The sequence below is a fragment of the Lutra lutra genome, chromosome 7 (assembly GCF_902655055.1).
Source record: "Lutra lutra chromosome 7, mLutLut1.2, whole genome shotgun sequence".
In the NCBI taxonomy this organism is placed as follows: Eukaryota; Metazoa; Chordata; class Mammalia; order Carnivora; family Mustelidae; genus Lutra; species Lutra lutra.
Window position 1 is genome coordinate 67,532,643 of NC_062284.1, and position 15,175 is coordinate 67,547,817.

A 15,175-nucleotide genomic window follows, 5' to 3' on the forward strand; every position below is an offset into this window, starting at 1 on the left:
CACTGGAGTCAGTGAAAGGCTGAGAAACAGCCAAGGACGGAGTCTAGGGTTCTAGAACTAGCATAAAATCAGAAGACACATTTTAAGACAATCAGGCCTCCTACATTTACCAGCCACACTCCTACTTAAAAACTAACAAGGGGCACCTGTGTGGCTCAGTCAGTTAAATGTCAGACTCTTGATTTCAGCTCAGGTCATGACCTCAGGGTCCTGGGATCGAGCCCCTCGTCGGCCTCTGTGCTGTGGAGCCTTCTTGAAATTCTCTCTCTTAACCTCCGCTCCTCCCCCAGCACGCACACACATTCTCTCTCTCAAACAACAACAACAACAACAACAACAACAAAACCCAGTATGTTTAGCCTAGAGGGTTCAACAACCTCATTTAAGGATAGAAGAGGATGTATCGCTGTAACACAGAGGTCTTAAGAAGAACATACCTTCCTCAAAGTGTCCCTAAAGGTTGATGTTTGGGTCAGCGAACTCTTACCAATGATCATATGAATAAATAGTGTCTATTAAAAGAAATAATGTTCTACCTGTTAGTATAAATGACTACTACCATCCTTATCAAGACCACTTACACCAATAACCAAAGAGGTTATTTAAGTGACAAAACATATAAAAAGAAGTTATTTAAAAAATAGAAAGAACTGGCAGGACTGAGGAGACCTGTTCCACATGCTGGCTAGGTTAGATTTGGCCCTTTTACCGAGATGCTAGCAACAACAATAATCAGGAGCACGGACAGGTATTGAGCTTCTGGCGTCGATTAAAGGTTTCGTGTGTGTCAAGTCATCTAATCCTCACGGTGTAAGTATGAGCACAGGGCTGGTTTCTAGAATTCTGGTGCCCAGGCATAACTCTTGCTTTACACTGAAGCCTTCTGAAAACCAGCCTGAGTAAAACTCGAAGTAAGAGCAAAAAGGCTCATTTACAAAGTGATACTAGACCCCAGTCTCCAAGTGTAAGTGCCAGGCGCTGGGCAGTGGGGAGAGGGGCAGGGCTCCCACTCAGGTGCCTGCTCTCCCCCAAAGCTTAGGAAGTCAGGAAACACACTGTCATGTGCACCACTCTCAATTTCACCCAGATAAAGATAAAACTGAACTGGGTTAAATTATTCGATTTGAAGGAATCTCAGTGGTGCTGAATTCCCTATACTGCCCTCTCCTCAGTGACAAACCCTTTTTTCTTCTCGGGTCTAGAGCCCTTCTACTTTGCTAACCTCCTTGCTTCTCAGCCCCGTTGCTTCGACAATAGCAGTTCTGATTTCGTGACCAGGCTGGGGTGAAGTCCGTCCACAGTAAAAGGCCAGAATAAAGCCCTGGAATTGAAACCACTTAACCTCTGAAACTCATTCATACCAATCTATTATTTTTTTCCAGGCTCTTAGCACATTGCATTTATCTCCTCTTAATAGAATTTCAGGGATCCCATGTGGGAGGGAATTTGAGATCAGTGGATTTCTTAGCATTTCTGTAAATCAGTTTATATCATGCACCAACCATAAAGTAAATCAGTTTTGGAGGCCTGGTGGGAAGTAGGGCTTGTCTGGGAAGAGCTGTTTCTGTGCTCTGGATCCTTCTCCCTGGTTCCCTGGGGTGGGAGGGTGAGGCAGAGCTGCTGGGAGGACAGAGCTACTGGTCTCTTGCTGTGAGCCCAAGAAGGGACATGGATGGCAGACCCTTTCTCTCCAGCTTTGCTGGTCCTGTTCATCTGTGAGACGAACATTGCTTTTCTGGACACATGAAATCTAGTGTAAAATATGTGACTAAAAAGCAAACAAGCTAATTCTTCAAGTCACATTGAAAAAAAAAAAAAACACCAGCCATGCTATGTTAAGTCATACCACAGATGTCGACTTGCATGGTTTCTTAGGCAGCACCTGCTCTCTGATCACAGCTGGGAAAGAATGAGAAATGTGAGGACGGAGTCTGGACTACAGACCTGGAAAGGAGCCCCAGAGATCCTCTCCTGTTCAAACTCCTCATCTGAAAGTCGAAGTCACTCAGAGCTGGTGACTGACTTATCCAACTTCACACAGAAGACCGGGGACATGACCAAGACTAGGACTGAGTCTGCCTCGTGCCTAGTGCTCTTATGTCTACGCCACAGAGATTTTGTTCAGCAACATGTAGGGAGCTGGTGACCTTAAACGGTGGGAGTCAAGGGCTTACAACCAGCTGCACAGACTGCAGCTCCAGCTACACCAGTGGACTAAGTAGTCCTAGTAATTCTCCTTGGTGCCTGAGAGGATAAGAGCCCCTGAGAGCAAGTAGCCATCAGATAAATATGTCATTCTTTTAGAAAGGAGAATTCTCCAGGGCTTTGGCCATGCATTAGGGAGTGCACAGGCTTAAGAGCTACATTTTTAAAAAGTCTTTCACATCATGCAGTGCTATTATAATTGCTGAAGGCTGGGCTGGCGATAATCTAAATCCCAAAATATTAGTGGTTAATTAGGAATCCAAGGGACTTCTTCCAGAAATAAAACTTAATCCTTTAATTACACTTTTTATTTCTTAATTTCCTCCCACAGTAACCTATGCAAATATGGCCTTGGTTTCCGAAAAGAAAAGGCTCATGTGTTCTTTCAATGCGCGCACTCGAGAGTCGTTGGAAAAATCAACAGGGAAGGTGGGCATGAACTCTGTTTCCCTTTTTCTCAAATCACAGCTATAAATCTCAATCTGTTCTTCTAATAATTGTTATCTAACAACTTCAGCTTGTTAACTTACATTTCAAATGAATCTAAATTACATGCATTGATATAAAACTTGGTCTATGACTTTTTTAAGTTTCAGGGAAGGGGATATTTTAAGAAGGGAGAATTCTGCGAAAGGAAGATCTCACAAAAACACTGCTCTTACCATCACTGAGGGAATGAAGGTTAACATCTTGTAAATTTGCTAAAGCCAATTTTTGATTGAATTGGTTTTTTAAATAAATTACTGTGGGCTTCCAGGTACCCAGTTCTTTCCTTTCCAAGAGGAAGATGCATTTCAAAAAGCCACTCAGAGTAATGGCAAAGGTGCCAGAACAATTTTCACAAGGGCACAGAATCCCACTGTGGCCTGACCATCTTCCCAGGGCACACAGATGTTCTCTTCATCCTTTCAGTGGTGTGGGCTAGATTTTCTGGCATTCCTTCAATTGACCATCCTATCAATCATCCTATGCCCAGAGTCACGACATTCCCATAATGAGGCATGGAAATGGAGAAAAGCAAGGGAGAGCTGAAGGAGGGGACTCAGCTCACCAGACATTCTTGGAGGACTTTCTGATTACTCTCCTACCCCAGTAAGACAGGGCAACAATACCCAAACCAGCTTCCAGGCCAGAGTACACATAGTACAAACAGGGTATTCTCTTCCAGTATCAATTTTGCATAAAAAAATAAAAAGGGAGGGGGAAAAAACCCCATCATCTGAATTTAATGTAACCATAGATGGCTAAGGAAAAAAAAAGGTCTAGCCAAAAGTATGCTGTTTTTATCTTGCTACTGATTTCAATATGTAGCTGGAAAAAAAAATATTTGTGAAAAAGGATTAAGTAATTTTCAGACTGAATTTTTTTTGTCCATTGGACACACCACCATAATAGGCTTCTTAGCATTAACAGAGGATACTGAATGAGTTTTCTTTCAGTCTGAGTATTAAATCTGTGCATCTTTTGTCTTGTTCACAAATGTGCAAGGTGACCGATTATGACCCATGTTAACTGACAGGTCTGAGGGAAAGGCAAGGGACAATGGAAAAAATTTTGCTCTAAGCTGGAAGCTATGGAATTCCAGAAAACAATGAAGACTGGACAAATCATAGGGACCATACTGCCGTAAATCTTAAACCTGACCCCATCTGAGCTGCATCTATCAAGCTGTGAAAGCCTGAAAATATATACATGACCCACTGCTGATGTGGATTTTGCACGCTCTTATAAACCTAACAGCTTCTTAATGGCATAAAGAGACATATATAATGGTATCTGAAAACCTATACTATCATATTTTGAAAATTTCAAAATATTAGGAAATATAATTATTAAATGTTAATATTAGAGGTTATGGCTTACAGCTAGGAGAGAAGACAATATAACATAGTACAACAAGTACCAGAGTGGGAATCCAAAGAAGGGAATTTTAGCACTATCTAAATGACTTCAAACATTTAGTTTGAAAGTGTGCAACTGGTCATGTTCTTTATCCCGTTCAGTATTAACATTCTCTGCTTCTGACATAGATCTACAATATAACTTCTAGAATACAGCGGGCTGTAAGAGTCAACTTTATTGTTCTTTGAAACTTAAAATGTTTTTAAGAGGTCCCACTTCCTTAGAACTGGAGTACTTTTCACAGCTACCTCAACCAGGTATAGCATGTTCAAGAACATATCATTCTAAATTCTATGATGATAAATAACTTCAAAACAATTTGCACCCATAAAGATAATTTGAGCAGAGTCAAATTTCTGATTTTTCAGTTTCAGGGCAAGTAGATATTAAACTTCTGTGTAATTTATGAACCGCACCTGAAATCAGATGCTGTCTTTCCCACATATGATATACTGTGGTTATTCACAAAGAAGACTAAGGACCCAGACCCAATCCCAGACAAGTGACTTAGAATGAACTAGTCCTCCTTGCTGGGGTTTAGGAGTTGATACAACAGCAGTGCATATGAATCAAAATGAAACTTTGTATCCCACCAAGTAGAGCTGAAAATGAAGTTTGCTCTGCTGAGTTTGATGTGACAGATAACTTCTTACATTACCGCCAGACATTACATGTGCACTCATCAAAGAAAAGAGAGTTTGATGCTGCCTACTTATTTCCCTCTTATGGAAAAAGCATTTATTATGGCCTTGGATGCCAGGGTCTTTTTGGCAAGTAGCAATAGTGGTGAATACGAGCACATTCTCTCTACACACATTTTCAGGAGCTCAATCTGTAAACTAAATACAAATATGCAAATTTACCTCGTTATTTTTCTGTTTGATTAACATTAAAAGGCTTCCATTTGATAGGCAGAAAAGGAAATACTAAATTTGTGTCAGGAGCATAAACATAAGAGTTAATCTCTCAAAAAAAAATCAAACATACATTTTAACTAGAAAAACATCAAAAGATGTCTTTTTGAATAATATTTAATGATTAAATTTAAATTCATGTCTCTAGAACTATGCAAAAACATGTGTCTTGAACATTTTAACCCAAATATTGGTTCAAAAATATTTCATGTTTTAATATTTAATTTGATTCAGCTGGATCTCTTATTTGGGGTCTATAAAAGTGGAAAAAGCTGCAGGGTTTTTCTGGTTCAATAGCACAAAGGCATATTATTTCTGGTAAGAATACGATATTTACACATTCACAGGAATGACAAAGACAGAAGGATTTTGGAACAATTTGCAATAAAGCTTGTCATTGATTTGGGTTTTGCCTTCCCTCCACCCCTTAACTGCAAAGCATGATATTTCTTACCTTCACATTTTTGTGATGCTTCATTAAATTTGTGTCCAGCAGGACATTTGCACTCAAAAGACCCAACAGTATTAATGCAATTTCCTCCTTGACAGAGCCCAGGGATGGCCTGGCATTCATCCACATCTGTCAGATTTCAGGAGACAGAGAGAGGAGAGGGAGAGATTCATATAAGTCACTGCAGAAGAAATGTGATAGTTTGTCTACAATTATATTACCATATTTATGTCAGTGAGTTATTTGTCCATTACAATATTTGGAATACGATGTGAGAAACTTTCCTACAACTACCTGTAAAATCAATTATTTGAGTAGCATAACTTGGTCAATAATGTTTTATAAGAAGTCACAAATATTGTTACTCTTCCTACCTTCTGTCTTCCCTATGTAGGGGGGAATATTAACACTGATTTTTATGGATTTTATTATGCATGCTGCCAATTACTGGGATACAATGATTAAAAGGCGGACAGTAATAACTAGAGTTATTCAAGAAATCCTCAAAATCATAATGCAACACATTTCAATAGTAAAACTGTCTCTAAGACTTATATTGAATGATTCAGTTAAAACAGAATTTACTTAAGATCACTTGGATCACATGACACAGTGAATGTTTTAATGCAAATGAAATGGGAGATGTTCACCTTCCATTCTGTATAATTGCCTTGTACAGTAAAACTTAAACAACCCAGGATATCGGACTAAGAAGTGAGAGACACCCCAGATGAATGTGTAGTCTCAGCTGCAGACTCACCTTGCTGGCACAGCAGCCACCAGAGGGAACCTTTTTAAAGGTAAGTCAGAGTGTGTCCTTCCCAGCTCAAAACTCAAGCCCTTATCTTAGAAGATTCTATCTGCTCCCTCTATTCTCTGACCTCACTTCTGGCCTCCTCCCTCTCTCACTCTTCTCCTTCCACACCGGCTTCCTTGCCATTCCTTAACAATACCGAGGATGCACTTGCCTGGGGCTTTATAGGAGTGCCCCCCTACCTGAATTATTCTCCCTCCATAAAGCTGCATAAAGATTCATGTTGTCCTGTCCATCAGGTCTCTGTTCCACTCTGGCTGTGGATCCTTCTCCCGCCAATCTAACAGCAATAGCCACCATTCACCACCCTTTTTGCTTATTTTTTTTCCATAGGATGAATCATCAGCCAACCTGATAAATACTCGTTTGCTTTGTTTTGTTTCACAAATCCATTGTCTTTAATGCAAATTTCAGAGAGCAGGTTCTTTGTTTTGTTCACAGCTATATCCCTGGCACCTAATAATTGTGGTCCCACATGTAGCCCCAAATATGAACCCCCTAGGAACAAAAGCAATCATTCCAGGCTCATTACGTTCAGTTAGAAAGATTGTAAAAAATACATGATGTACATTCTTTCCATCTCTTCACACACAAAGGACTAGTTTAATAAAGGAACCCCCAGGGAGGCAGTCTAACATTTCTTTCCCTCACTTTGGATATTCTTTAAGAAATCTGGAAACCTAGTGTACTCTCTTGTTTTACTCCTCATTGTATGAGCAAGAGAGTGATCACCAATTTTAAGATCTCTAATAACCTGTGTTCTTGAGAAAAGTTGACACGAAGGAAAGGATACTAAAGGAGCAACAATTTATTTTGCTAGAAAAGTGTCACTGTTTTAAATGGACTGTCCCAGCCCACAAATGAACCACTACATGTGGAGTATAATTAGATTATATTTTATAGCTGATCTCAATTTTGTCTTAGACCAGAAGTTTCCATTCTCTTGATACATGAATAAGTTATTAAAATGTTATTTGAAATTGATGATACATATAAGCAAAACTTGATAGTCTTGTTGGTCATAATTTTTGGCCAAGAGGAAATATGAATGAGGGCTCTTCTCTGCAGGCCATACCTTCCGAGACTGAAGACAGAATAAGCTCCTTTATGAACCCATTTGCCCACAGGCCCCTCACATCAGGCTCAAGGTCTGAAAACAACAGCAAAGGGACAGAGCTCCCAAGCCAATAGCAGAATCACTCAGAAAAAAAAACAACCAAACACGACGAATTTCATTCTCAAATTGGCAATATGACTACCATTTTGATTTCATGCATTTCACAAAATTTCTGATAGAAATATTTCCCCCCCCACCTTGGATGTCTAATAGCAGAGTCGGGAAGGGACAGAAAGAAAATCCTGGATAAGTCGAGACCATAGGAAATGCATACTAAAGCCACAGAGCAGTCGCTCTTCCCTCTCCCTCTTCATTCTCTTTGCCCCAATTCTCTTAGTGTGTCAACCTCTGACAAGGACTCATGGACACCACTTCTGGCTTTCTGGTCTAAGTCAGTGCCTTCATGGGTCGTAGCTGCCTTCAAGACACCAAGACCAAGAATTTCTTCAAAACTCACTGGGACTTTCTAAGGATGAGAAAAAATAAAGAAGGTGCCTGAGAAAGGGGGAATAAAACTGACTTTTTATTTTCTAAAATCACACACTAGACTCCTCTGTAATTCCTTCATTCCGAAGTGACTTCTTGCTGCTCCTGACATGTAGAAGGACAAGTTGAACGGCACATAAAGGAGCTGTATGTTATATTTTACATAGTAGTTGGGAGCCAGGACCAACAGTGCTTATCACAAGTGGAATTTGTGGAAGTATAATTTAATGGAGACCCACAGACCTGTGGGATTAAACCCAAATTCTGTTTTACTGCCTATTAGCCTTAGAACCAACATATAGAATTAAACCAAACTAGGATGTGTCTGCTTCAGAAAAGCGTACCCCGAATTTGCTGAAAATATTGCAACTTGCTAAAAAAAAGCCCTGAAGATGTCTAAAGGAAACAGATACAGCCTGGGAGTTTTCAATCCCATCAGTTTAGTGCTGAACTGCCTCCGTTCACTTCCTCCTGTTTCCTGCCAGACATCCAGACAATAAAAGAATTTGTACAGCTGGAAGAACAGGAATCAAAGCCAAAAACAGAGTAAGGGCTTCTATGGGAGGCAGGAGAAGAAGCGAACAGGCGACATCTGGGGATATTTAAAACTGTGAAACAAATCTTAATTTATTTCTGACTTGTAAAAAAAAAAATCCATAATGTAGCATGTAGAATGGAGAGAGGAACAATTTTCTTGAGGTCAACTAAGTACAACCCATGAGACAGAGGAACTCCAACAATATCAAACGAAGGGGAAAAAATTGAGAAAAACAAACTACCTTGTTCACAGATTTTGCTTGGTGTTTCTACACAGCATTGCTACAACACACAGCATTGCTGCAAACAGAATCATACCAGCCCCTAGAAACACCTCTGGGGTCGGAGGGGGAACTGCTGGCAACGAAAACTCCAGAGAGACCAGCTGCTCCCTCTTGAGCCACGCTCCTCATGCCTAAGTTGGATATCATGCCGTCAGCGAAATCATAAAGTTATGTCTCTGACACCGCTTTTCCGTTCTCTCCAACTTCACTAGAGAATGGCTCTCCAGAGCAAATAAGATGAATCCATGAATAACGCCATGGGCCAGAGGCTTACCTTGACAGGCTCCCGTGCGGATATTTGGAATGAAGCCTCGGCGGCAGGGGTGGGGCTGGGCAGGGCACATCTCACAGGGGTGGCCCCAGGCTCGGCCCACCGTGGCACAGCAGAGTGTCTTGGTGCAGACAATCCCGCTGAGCTGTCCCTGGCACATCTGGTTGCTGACCACAGTGAAACACGGGCCTGTCCTGTAATCTGAAAATAAGGAAGAATTCCATGAAGGTCCAGAAAAGCAGGAACCATCACACAAAGGAACAGCTGTGCCCCATCTCGCGTGACTCTAAATTGGGAAAGAGTCTTCAGGGATGGAACCACACATCAGTGACTTTGTGTGAAGCCTTGGGCAGACCGTTCTATCACTCACCTCCATGTTCCTCACCTAGGACATGGGGATAAAAGCACCAATTCCTACCCACTGTGAAGACACCATTTTAAGATCAAATGAGTGAATGGAAAACAGTGGGGTCCTATACGTACACAGCATTATGATATTAACGTACATTCATCCACTCAAAAATATGTGTCAGTGCCTACTATAAATCGGGCCCCGTGCTTGATGTGGAAATTTAAATGATTAAAAGATATCAAATCCCTGTCCTCATGGAGATTACAGTCTATTATTACTCATGCTAGAGAAAGCAAAAAATTTCAAAGTTTGCAATGAGGCAAGTCATGGCACCTTCTTCCTGGGAGTTCCTAGAACAAAAGAAATGGGTTACTCATTTCTTTTGGATTGGGCCCATCCTATTTCAAATACAAAAAATAAGAAAGCAAACAAATAAGTAAGCATTTTAAAATATTTACCCATGTGAAGACATTAGGTATTTAAGGTAAAGAGTAAGGGCATTGGTCCAAAATCATTGTAACCCTTGGGCAAAAGTCCATCGTCAAGCAGACAGCGATAGGTGAAGGCCACAGGAGAATTTCCAAGTACTCTCACTGGATTAAAAGAAGTCTGCCTCAGTTTTTGTTCTATTCTGTTTTGTTTTGCTAAAAGGAGAAAGTCAATCTGGATTGAACAGCCAAAAAACAAGGAAGATGAACACATAGTGAGCAGAGAAGACCAAAGTCAGGCTGTCCTCAGCCTCTGAGAGAAATCGAGACCATAATATCTCCTTCTGTATATCTGACAGATAAGGGAAGCTGAGTTGTGACAAGACCCATGAGTGTCTACCCACTACCCAAAACTGCATGCTTCCCCATGTCATTTTCAGAAATGCATAGGTAGTTTCCTATGAGTCCAGGGATCCAGTAGAAAAATAAATAAATCCAGTAAGTTCCTTTCACCACTGAATTCTACAGCTTATGAAAGTCACCATGTGTGCTGATGAAACCTCTGGGTTAGGTTTTGACTTTTCTTCTTTCTTCCTCTAGGGAGGTAGGCACGCCTCTGTTCGGTGAATTCTCTCCTGCTTGCTCTGCTGCAGTTATGACCCAGCAGCTCCCTCTCACTAAATGTTCTTCCTCACTCTCACTTTTTTCTTGCTGGAATGAGCCTCCTGTGCTCAACTGCACTGCCTTCATGCCCATGCTGCCCTAATGTCCATGTGGAAAGACGAGCTTTCTGAGCAGCTCACTTGTCACCCATTCAAGTTCAGCAAGAGGATGAGGCCCAAATTATGGTAGCACTTGAGAGACGGACAGCATGCTCAAAATGTCAAGTCCCCATCTCCACATCTCCCTTTCCATGCAAGTGCTTGCCAAACCGTGCTGTGTGTATTGCTGATGGGATGCAAGATGGCTTTAGATGGTCAGGGTTTAATAGTCACTTGTCAATTATGATTTGTATTATTAAAAATCATAACCATCACGGACTCATATTTCACAAATACATTTGCTATGTGAGGATGAATTTAAAAAGTTTAACTCAATTTAAAGAAAAATATTAAGTAAACACAGGTACAGGATATGCAGACAGGTCAAAAAGTTGTTTAGCTTGTATGTAAACACGACCAGTGTCCAAAAAACTAACCTTATACCTTTCTTTCCCTTGAGTTTCTAATGTCCTGGCCCCACCCACCTTTCTAGCTTATCTCGTTGCTTTCTCAGTTTATTGTCTTTTTACTTTGTTCGTGCGTTTATTTTAGCCTACTGATTATTTTTCAGTTTTTTTTTTTTAAAGATTTTATTTATTTATTTGACAGAGAGAAATCACAAGTAGGCAGAGAGGCAGGCAGAGAGAGAGGAGGAAGCAGGCTCCCTGCTGAGCAGAAAGCCCGATGTGGGGCTTGAACCCAGGACCTGGGATCATGACCTGAGCCGAAGGCAGCGGCCCAACCCACTGAGCCACCCAGGCGCCCCTATTTTTCAGTTTTATATAGCCAAATTCTAGGTATATTTTATTTACTATGTTTCAAAATATGTCAGATCTATTCAAAATCTATTTTCTTACATAGCATTGAATTCAAGCAAGAATACAAAAATTAGGGGCGCCTGGGTGGCTCAGTGGGTTAAGCCTCTGCTTCTACTCATGTCATGACCCCAGGGTTCTGGGATCGAGCCCCAAATCAGGCTCTCTGCTCAGCAGGGAGCCTGTTTCCCCCCCCCCCCCCCGCCGCCCACCTGCCTCTCTGCCTACTTGTGATCTCTCTCTCTGTCAAATAAATAAGTAAAATCTTTAAAAAAAATACAAAAATTAAATGCCGTTGAATAGATCTCCACCTTCATTTCATTCTGTCAATAAAGAAAAATGACAACACAATGACAGTTTGCAGCAAAAGTTCTCTTAAAGGCAGTAAACACATGGGCAAAGTCAAATGCTGTAATCCTTCATTATTTGGCTCAATTCTTCCAAATACTACCTATAGGCATTTAATACATCTTTATCTAACATATGGCATTTCTTTTTTTAACATTTTATTACATATTTTTGTGATTCAAAAATAATTATTTCAGACAATTAGGAAAAGGTAGCAACATAAACAAGAAAATAAAAATCACATGTAGCTCCACCTAAAGAAATCTTTCATACATATTGGTTATATTATCTTAACCTAATTTTACATGTGTTTTTTTTCTTTATCACAAAATAGGAATTATATTAAATCTATAATTTTGAATATTAACTGTGCCCAGAGCATTTTCCCATGTAACCACTATTCCAAAATATGATTTTAATTGTTGCATTAATGGGTGTATTTGATGGATAATTTTCCATCAAATTATAACATAATTTATTCAATAATTTTCTTACTGTGTGTCATTTAAATTGTTTCCAATTCTTCATTATTACACACAGCATTCACCATACATCACTGATGAACTCCTTGAGGATGAAAAATGTTTAGTCTCATGAAACAGCCACCAAGATTTTTATAACTACATATGCATATTATATTTCTCAGGCTAGAAAGATCATAGCAACATAATCTTTTATTTAAAAAAATAAATAAAGCCTTCTGTGTTAGGTTACAAGGAAAGAAATATAAGTTTGTTTCTTCTCTTAATTTATGGAGGTAAGTGCAAGTGCTTGAATCAAACAGACTCATGGTGGCATGATTTTAAAAGATTTAAAGATTTAAAGATTTTCAATCTTTAAAAAGCATAATGGAACATGAATTTGAATTTACAGTCCTCTCTTCGACACTGCTTGGATTTGGTTTTGCTGCTCATTTGTCAAGATAGCCTACCAGAAAGATTTATATATGAGGATCGCAGAGACTTAGGGTAGGTGTAAAACATGTTTTGAGACTGATACCAGCAAAATCAAGGCATGCTACAAAATACTAAAACAATCTGATTCAGTCCTATCTGACACGGCCTCATGACTTCAGACACGACTTCCTCATTGGGACACCCTCATAAAAAGAAAATAACCTTCAGACTTTTCCAGGGTCAATGACTTTTTACTCTCATTTCAATATGAAATGCATGGAACAGAAATGGCAACTACTGGAGTGCCTGGGTGGCTCAGTTGTTAAGCATCTGCCTTTGCCTCAGGTCATGATCCCAGAGTCTGGGATCAAGCCCCACATCAGGTTCCCTCCTCAGCGGGAAGCCTGCTTCTCCCTCTCCCACTCCCCCTGCTGTGTTCCCTCTCTTGCTATGTCTCTCTCTGTCAAATAAATAAATAAAATCTTAAAAGAAAAAAAAGAAAGAAATGGCAACAGTTAATTCTGACAATTTTCATTAGGCATCTCTAGAATGCATAGGGACCCAACTTTATTAAATATATTGGATATTTGGCAAACAGTTGGAGTAGGTATAACAGAATCTAGACTTAACACATTTTTAAATAATGCTATGGATAGAAAACCAAACCATGTGACAGTGCAGATTAGTAAGTGGACATAAAATGTATTTGTAGGGCCACATTGTCAATAAAAATTGCTGAGTGCAGAGAGAGAGGCATAATCTGGATGAAACAGAATTGGATCAAAAAACCTCTTGGAAGGTAAATGCTCCATTAACGTGGTTTTCAAATGTCATTCTGTTCTGGCAGCCTGTGCTTTCTGTCCTGTGCTTCATTTCGCTTGCCAAAGTTATGCTGTTTTTTGTCCAATACTTTAACCACAGGAAAAAAAAAAAAAACTGCCCACACTCCCAATTCCTTACTAATAATCCAATTATTTACAATTATTCCCATAGCACTTACGTGATACTAGGCTAAATTTACATACTCTTTTTTTCAGATAGTCCCAGCACGAGACAGGGAATGTGCCTAATTCAATGCTTGGGTAATGTTTGACTCATTCCTTCTAACATAAATCATTACTCCTAATGCAACTAAAATATAGTATTAAAAATATTTTCTGTTTGCAAATTGTTCCACACTCACTTCCCCATAAGACCTCCATGAACTAGGGCAACAGGCCAAGCCTCTCCCAAATTAAAATGCAATTTTAATTGCTTTTAACTGGCTTACTTTAGTGTGGCTTGTTCATGGGAAATTCTGCATCTACGTGTTCCCATTCTGAGTGGTTGAGGCTCCAAGGCTATTTCACCGTCCTCATAGATTTAGCCTCAAGACTTAGGATCTGACCAACGTGTTATGTGTGGCTTTGGATCCTCAGCCCTTTCCCAGAGCTGTGGCTCAGAATGCTGGGACCCACAGTGGTACCTCACTTTCATTTGTAACCAGACTTCACCCTGAAGCAAAGGCATCATGCACAGAGAAAGAATATTCTGTGGTACAACGAATTCTTGTCACTCCTGCCCAGTCACTAAACCACAAACTACAGGGAAGGCACAAGGATATAATTTGGGGCAGTAGGCTCCAATTACTTGAAATCCTTCTTTTCATAAAAATTACAAACAAAAGAATGAGATATCAATTTATCCATGACAAGGTCACAGCGTGCTTCTTCCTTTCAGGTAGGTTGGCCTGGGATGCATTAGCCTGCTAACGTGTGGAACATCAATGCAACCTCCTGAGGAAAGAGTTCAAGAACTTTCAGTCAGTGGAAATTCAAAGCAAAGAAGTTCCATGATCATCATTAGTCTCATAACTGATGCCATTTCTTCTTTCTCCAATTATTCTTAACCCTAGGACATAACCAAATCACCTGGGGAAGTTTGGCAAAATACTAATGCCTGGGCCTCACCCCGGCCTTCCCAAAGCCCCCCCCGCCCCATTCTCATCCCCTAGAATCCAATACAGTAGACGTGGCACGGAACCTGGGCATCTGCCTTTTCCATAAGCCCCCCAAAATGATTTTGCCCTCTAGGGCTCTAAGTTCAATCTCTCTCTCTCTCCTCTCTCTCTCTCTCAACTTTTATTGAGAAGTGCTTATGTTCCATTATTAATTGGAGGTGTCTGCAAGATAGCTGACTGCTTACCTGAAGGTCTAATCTTAGAAATGTGAAAAGCCCATGAGCTGGGATCACTGTTACTCAATATAGTCCAATCCCATTGTGCTCATTTCCATAGTGTTGACTGATTATGAGGCACTTCACTATGTCCTTTATTAATTATACCAACCACAAGCTCACTAAAACAAACAACAAATCAAAATTTAAGAAGGCTAACCACCCACTGCTCCACTGTCCTAACAGTCAACTGATCTCATGTTTCTAAGCTCTTCCCCTCCCAGTGTTACAAAGCACATCTATATACATGACATCACTCCACTACCAGGAGCTCCCACTTCCAACTGCCCTGCCCAGTGCTAGACACGGTACCTGAGTGAAATGCCAGGGGGATTCTCCACCCAGGTTCCAAAGACATTGATCAAAGCTAGCATCAGTAA

The 15,175-nt window shown here is 40.3% G+C and overlaps 1 protein-coding gene across 1 annotated transcript in view; it reads right to left on the reverse strand.

Annotated features, from left to right (window-relative positions):
• FBN1 (fibrillin 1) overlaps positions 1–15,175 on the reverse strand; it is a 230,747-nt gene that overhangs the window by 115,413 nt on the left and 100,159 nt on the right. Inside the window, exons 6-7 of the mRNA XM_047736217.1 lie at positions 8,985–9,182; positions 5,476–5,601 (exon numbers count right to left, since the gene is read on the reverse strand). Coding sequence (XP_047592173.1) covers positions 5,476–5,601; positions 8,985–9,182 — 324 coding nt within the window. The remainder of the gene's footprint in view (positions 1–5,475; positions 5,602–8,984; positions 9,183–15,175) is intronic.